Below are 5,659 nucleotides of genomic sequence, written 5' to 3'. Positions count from 1 at the left end.
GCTGCCGGGCCCATGGCGCTGCCCCTGGCGCTGGCCGTCGGCGCTGCCCCTGGCGCTGTTCGTGGCGCTGACCTGCCTGGCGCAGGGATCGCTGCTGGGAGCGGCGCTGGGCGCGGGGGGTGCCTGGTGTGCGCTGCGGTCCCGCCCGCCCGCCAGGCGCCCTCCGGCCCCGCGCTCTCCCGCACGGTTCCTGCCCCCACGGCGCCCTCCCCGACGGCTCCTGCCCCCCTACAGGCCGAGCCTGATAGCCCGCTTCCCATCCCCGTGGCTCCAGGCCGTCCAGCTCCCGAGGGGCAAAAGGGCCGGTAACGGCGGCCCGGCCACAGCCATCGGCCACAGGGAGAACAGCCTGTCCCACACCAACTGCTTCGGGTGAGCGCGGGGGTAGGATGTGTGTGGGACAAGGACACTGGTGGCACAGGGATGCAGGTGGGATAAGGACACGGGTGGCACAGGGACACTCCTTGTTAGGGACACAGGTGGCACAGGGGCACTGGTTGTGAGGGATGCAGGTGGCACAGGGACACGGGTGGGATAAGGACATGGGTGGCACAGCAAAGGCTCCTGCGCCCATGTCGGCTGCGCGGCAAAACAGCCTCTAACGGTGGCCCGGCTGCAGACACCGTCCGTGCTGAGAGCACCCGTCCCGCTGCTACTGCCTCGGTTGAGCACGAGGAGAGGATGGGATCGGACCCTCCCGCCACTAACGGTGGTGCTGACCGTTGTGTCCCCGCAGAGCCCCGCCGCAGACCGTGCACCGCCAGGACCCGCTGCCGCCGGACCAGAGCCCTGAGATGGATTTCCCACCGGTACGCTGGGACAGTCAGATTCCCAAGGGCTCTCTGTGGGCCCATCGCCCAGCCCCGCTCCTCAGCCCAGCACAGAGCTCTTTTCCTCTCCCCACTCTGCCGTGGCCAGTCTGCTGGGGGGATACATCCAGGGGAAAGGGAAAGACAAAATCTCTTTGCTGTGCTGACACCTTTTCAGCTGGAGGCAGCAGCACGTGTGGGAGGCCTGTGTTCCCACTTTGACGTGAGTCTCCTCAGCAGTTGCTGAGCTGGAATAAAACACTGCTCACATCCTGGGCTGGGCTTGCAGATGTGAGAGTGGGATGTAGTCGTGGCTAATGGAGCTCTGCATCTGTGCAGGGAAAGGTTTTCTGCAGGATGGATCAGTAGGGAAGGGTTTGCTCTGGCTGGGCCAGCAGCGTCCTCCCTCCCCGTCACCTCGGCCAGTAAAGAGCCTGGAGGCCACTTGCTCCCGGAGTGGGTTAGGTTTGGGATGTTCAGACTTTGCCCTCCATGGACATTCTGGAGGAGAGATGAGCAGTGTTGAAGCAAGAGAGACTCTGGGCTCAGTAGCCAGCACCTGGGAGATGGGATTTACTCTGTGGTGAGCAGGTGAATGGGAGGCTGTGCTCCCCTGAACCAAATTAGTTACTCCTGGTCTCTTTCTATGCTCCAGGAGAAGAGGATGTGCATGAGGGCGTCCACACAGTCCAGCACAAGATCCTGCTGTGACATGCCAGACTGGAAAGGAAGGTAATGTACTGCTCATCCGGCGAGTGCCTGCTTGTTGATGCCAGCCGGGAGAAAGCAGTCACCTTCCCAGCTGTCCCGGTGCCCAAGTCCTACTCTCCGTCTGAGAGTGGGTCACCCTGGGTCACCCAGCTGTGGGGAAGCCCTGTTGTTGTGTCCGTCAGCATCCCTGCTGCCTTGTTCCACTGCGGTCCTGGCAGCAGTGCTGACCTGCACCATGCCTGCCCTGCTCCCAGGCCGGCTTAGAGCTTGAAGGCCTCAGATTGCTGCAGCGGTGACATTGCCATGTGGCACTGGCATGTCCTGGGTCCGGCTGGTTGCTGAAACGCTGCAAAGAGATGGCGCCTGGTTTTTGCTGTCTCCTCAAAAGCAATTCATGGGAGCTCCAGTAGGGCTGTAATGTAGCGCCCGCCTGGGCGCGCAGGCCCTTGTTCTCCTCTCTGCTGGCTCAGAGAAGGACCTGAGCTTGTCCTGACTAAAAGCAACAGAGCTGCTGCCCTGCTGACAGGCTGGGTGCAAGCCAGGCAGCGGCTCCCACCCGGGATCCCCGGCTGCTGCCCTGAGGCTGCCCGAGCCAGGCCCTGGGAAGGGGAGCGGAGCAGCTCCTCTGCCTGGAGCCACAGTCAGGCTGCTGCAGTGACTCAAGGCTGTTGCTCACCTGAGCTCAGCTGTTTAGCAAAGATGGCAAAGAAACACAGCAGGGATGCTTGTGGGAGTCCTTGGAGTGTTGGGTCTCGTCCTGCTCCCAGGGGAGGGGGCCAAGCCTGGAGCTGACCCTAACTGGCTCTCTCCCACTTGCGCAGGGAGCAGGAGGTGCTGCGACCAAGGACCTGCATGCCCGGAACGGCGGACAAGGCTGTGCAGACGGAGGAAGGTGAGTGTAGATGGGGCCCAGCTCTGTGCCGGGCTTGGAAGGGCCACTGGTGCGGGCCAGCAGCAGGACAGCAGGTAGCTCAGGTCTGCAGGTGGGATCAGCTTGAGGTGTCCCCTGGAAACTAGGAACGTGCTGGTCCACGTGTGGCGGTTTGTGTGGTTTGTGGTTCTGGTGGGCAGCATGCAAGGACCGTCTGTGGAGGTGGGAAGGGACTGCTGGCCCGTGGAGCCCCAGCAGGCTCTTGTGACAGCTTCCCCACGGATCCCTTGTGGCCAGCTGCTGCCCCAGGGCATCGCAGCCTTGTCCTCGGCTTAAGGCGGTGTCTCTGGCTCTGCCCTCCAAGATGGTCATCCAGAGAGGAGTGAGAAGGGACAATCCCCTTGGTACAGGACGAATGCCTCTGCTGGGAGCTGCTCCTGACTTGTCTCCTCCCGTAGCTGTCGAGAGGCCTGAGGAGAAGCGGCGGCAGTCCCCGAGCCCATCACCGTCGCCGGGGAACAGAAGGCTGCGCAGGAGGAGCATCTGCCTGCTGGTGCCTTGCGAGACCCACCCACTGGTGCAGGTACGTCGCTGTCTCACAGCCTCTTTTGGCCTCCTGTGGGCATAGAATGTGCTCAGTGCAATTCCTGCAGGGCTGGGGGCAGGCTGACCTGCCTGCCTTGGGGCAGGAGGTCTCGTCCTTGGCTGAGTGGGAAGTGACGCTCTCCCCTGCCCCAGTGTGTGCTGGGCTGTGCGTGACTGTGCTGCCCGCTGCCGGAGCAGCGACTGGCCCGGGCAAGGCTGCTGTGCCCTCAGCGCCAAGCTGGGGGCCAAAACGAATGGGGACCGGAGCTCTGCGGTGGCTGTGGCAGAACCATGGGCTTCACAGCTCTGGTGCCGACCTGCTTCTACACCTCCTTCAGAGCGGCTCTGCCGGCTTCCCTGAGAAGGAACTAAGCTACTGCTCTCTCTTGGCAGTTCCCTGAGCTCATCCCGGGCTACCCCTCCACAGAGGCGATCCTAGAGAAGGAGAGGGAGGCAGCGTGGCAGCGCTTTCACCAGCTGTTGAGGCCCAAGGCTGGTAAGGGCAGACTGGGAACGCAAAGGGCACGGCAAGGAGGAGAAAGGCAGGGCCCGGGCTGGCAGGGCAGTGAGGTCTCTGTGTAGCGCAGGCTGAGGAAACTCCTGGCAGCTTCTCGGGTCTGAAGCTATTAGAGACTTGTGAAGGCTCGGGCGGGAGACCTCATGCTCCGCAGTGCCCAGGGTGATGGGGAGGTTCCCCAGGGCTGGAGCTGTGAGCTGTTCATGCTGGGAGGCTCTGCTAGGGGGTAGTCCCATACGGCAAGTTGCGGGTCCTGATTTCTTGCTCCCTCCCAGCAGATGCGGTCCCCAGCACCAGTGGGGAAGGTATGTCCCTGGGCACAGTCATCGCCCGGGGCTCCTCACGCACCAACTGCACACAGGCAGCGTTTGCAGCCACAACATCGGTCATTTCTGGGCTGGCCGCTTTTACCACCACCGGCCTTACTCACACCAGCCAGCCCAGAAGCAGGAGCGTACCCGTGCTGGGAGGTGAGTCAGGGCAGATGGGCCTTCTGCGGGGGTGAAGAGCAGGGCTAGATCTAGGCAGCAGCTTTCCTGCCGGACCTGGCTGAGCTTCCCAGGCTCAGCAGCCCTGAGGGGCTGGTGCTCGGGCTGTGCAGAGCCTTGCCGTGCGAAGGGAAGGTGCTTCCGTCACTCTCTGCCCCAGGCCCCAGCCCTGGGGGTGGTGGAGGGGAATCTGAAATGCCGCTCCTTGTCCCCTCTGGACGCAACGGATGCGTCGGTTCCTGTGGGTGCTGCCACCTCCCTAAAGCCAGGCTCTTCCTCCTTTGCTGACCCCGGCTCACAGTGGTGTGTTGCTTTCCAGGAACTCCTGCGCCCTTCTGTGGCCAGCGCCCCTCAGGCCTTGGAGGAGACGGCGCTTCCTCTGGTAGAGAGGGAGTTTATGCTTCAGCCTGGAGGAGCTGATGGGTCGTGTTGACCCCTTGGGCTGGGGGATGGCGGAAGGGCCAGGCTGTGCTGTAGGAGCCGGCTCGGGTGGTAGCTGCTGGGTTCTGGGGATGCAAAACCTTCCGTTCCACCTGGGACAGGGACTGTGGTACCCCCTGTGCCAGCTCGGAGCGCGGCTGCAGAGACCTGAGCAAACCTTTGTGCTTCCAGGTTCGTCCACCCCTGCCTCTTCGACCCGAGCAAGATCCAGGATTGAGGGAACTCGTAAGCGGATAAAGGCACGGATCAAGCATTCCCGCAATAAGTAACAGCCAGTGCTGCTGGCCCCCCAGCTGCAGGGGCTCTGGTCCAGAGCAGCCCCGAGGAGGGACTGGAGTGATGGGGCCAGGCCCGTCCCTGCTGCCGGCAAGAAACCGTGCTGGGTGGCAGCGCCCGGGGTGGGACGGGGTGAACTGAACTCTTCCTCCTGGAACAGTTCCACAGCCAAGGCTGGATGAACCTCTGTGTATCTCTGCAGCATTTCCTTCCTGGCTTTATTTTGCCATGTTTCCTAAGCTGTAAACTTTTGCTCCAGCCCTGGCAGTCTCCCCTCCCTTCTTCTCTGTGCTGGTGTCCCCTCCCCATGTCGGGGTGCTCTGGAGCCACTAGCGGAGTCCAGAGCGGATGGGGGTCCTCCCCCTCCCCAAATCCAAATCATTTCTCATTTGTGGCTCATCCCCACGTGTTTGGGGTTTACCAGCTCCCAGGAGCTGCGGTGCTGTCTCCCCTGGTGCCATTCAGTGGGAGCAGGGCAGAGGCTGCCGGAGCCAGGGCTCACCCGAGAGCTGCTCCCCCCCGCCTGCGGGGTCCCCACCACCCTCAGGAGGGCTTCGCTGCTGGGTCTTTAACTCTCTGAGCTGTGTGAGTGTGTGTGTCGGGTGGAGTCTGAATTACAGGAAAAAGCACAAATATTGCAATGTTCTTTAATGAAATAACACTTTATTTTTACACTGAAGCTGTTACAGCATCTCCTTCCTTCTAAAATGTGATGTACATGGATGTGACTAAACCTGTTCTGTTTGGTTTTTTGTTCTTCCCCAAGGAGGAGGACCGCTCCGATGCCAAGTGGCCTTTTGGGCCACCAGCAGGAAAACGTCGGCGGCTGTGATATTTTTTGAAGATTTTTATTATTCTACGTTTGTTCTACGTTTGTTCTAATATAGTTGTTATACTGTTGTTCTTTTGTTGTTACGCTGTAGTTTTTTTGTTGTTATACTGTAGTTGTTTTGTGGTTTTA

At 61.2% G+C, this 5,659-nt stretch overlaps 1 protein-coding gene across 1 annotated transcript; it reads left to right on the top strand.

The window, feature by feature from the left end:
• The first annotated feature begins 642 nt into the window (after window positions 1–642).
• LOC115601887 lies at window positions 643–5,659 on the top strand. The gene is made up of 7 exons (XM_030472381.1): window positions 643–809; window positions 1,465–1,541; window positions 2,342–2,412; window positions 2,850–2,974; window positions 3,370–3,472; window positions 3,772–5,283; window positions 5,465–5,659. The coding sequence occupies exons 1-6, from the start codon at window positions 795–797 to the stop codon at window positions 3,996–3,998; spliced, it is 618 nt and encodes a 205-aa protein (XP_030328241.1). The 5' UTR covers window positions 643–794; the 3' UTR covers window positions 3,999–5,283; window positions 5,465–5,659.

Source organism: Strigops habroptila (assembly GCF_004027225.2).
Source record: "Strigops habroptila isolate Jane chromosome 13 unlocalized genomic scaffold, bStrHab1.2.pri S16, whole genome shotgun sequence".
Taxonomy (NCBI): domain Eukaryota; kingdom Metazoa; phylum Chordata; class Aves; order Psittaciformes; family Psittacidae; genus Strigops; species Strigops habroptila.
Note: the sequence above shows the minus strand (reverse complement) of the source record. Positions and strands in the feature narration are given on the sequence as shown.

Bases quoted from the DNA above. Each gene is read 5' to 3' on its own strand.
- LOC115601887 (XM_030472381.1), top strand. The intron at 1,542-2,341 runs GTAATGTACTGC...CCACTTGCGCAG, and splicing joins ATGCCAGACTGGAAAGGAAG to GGAGCAGGAGGTGCTGCGAC. The intron at 2,413-2,849 runs GTGAGTGTAGAT...CTCCTCCCGTAG, and splicing joins GGCTGTGCAGACGGAGGAAG to CTGTCGAGAGGCCTGAGGAG.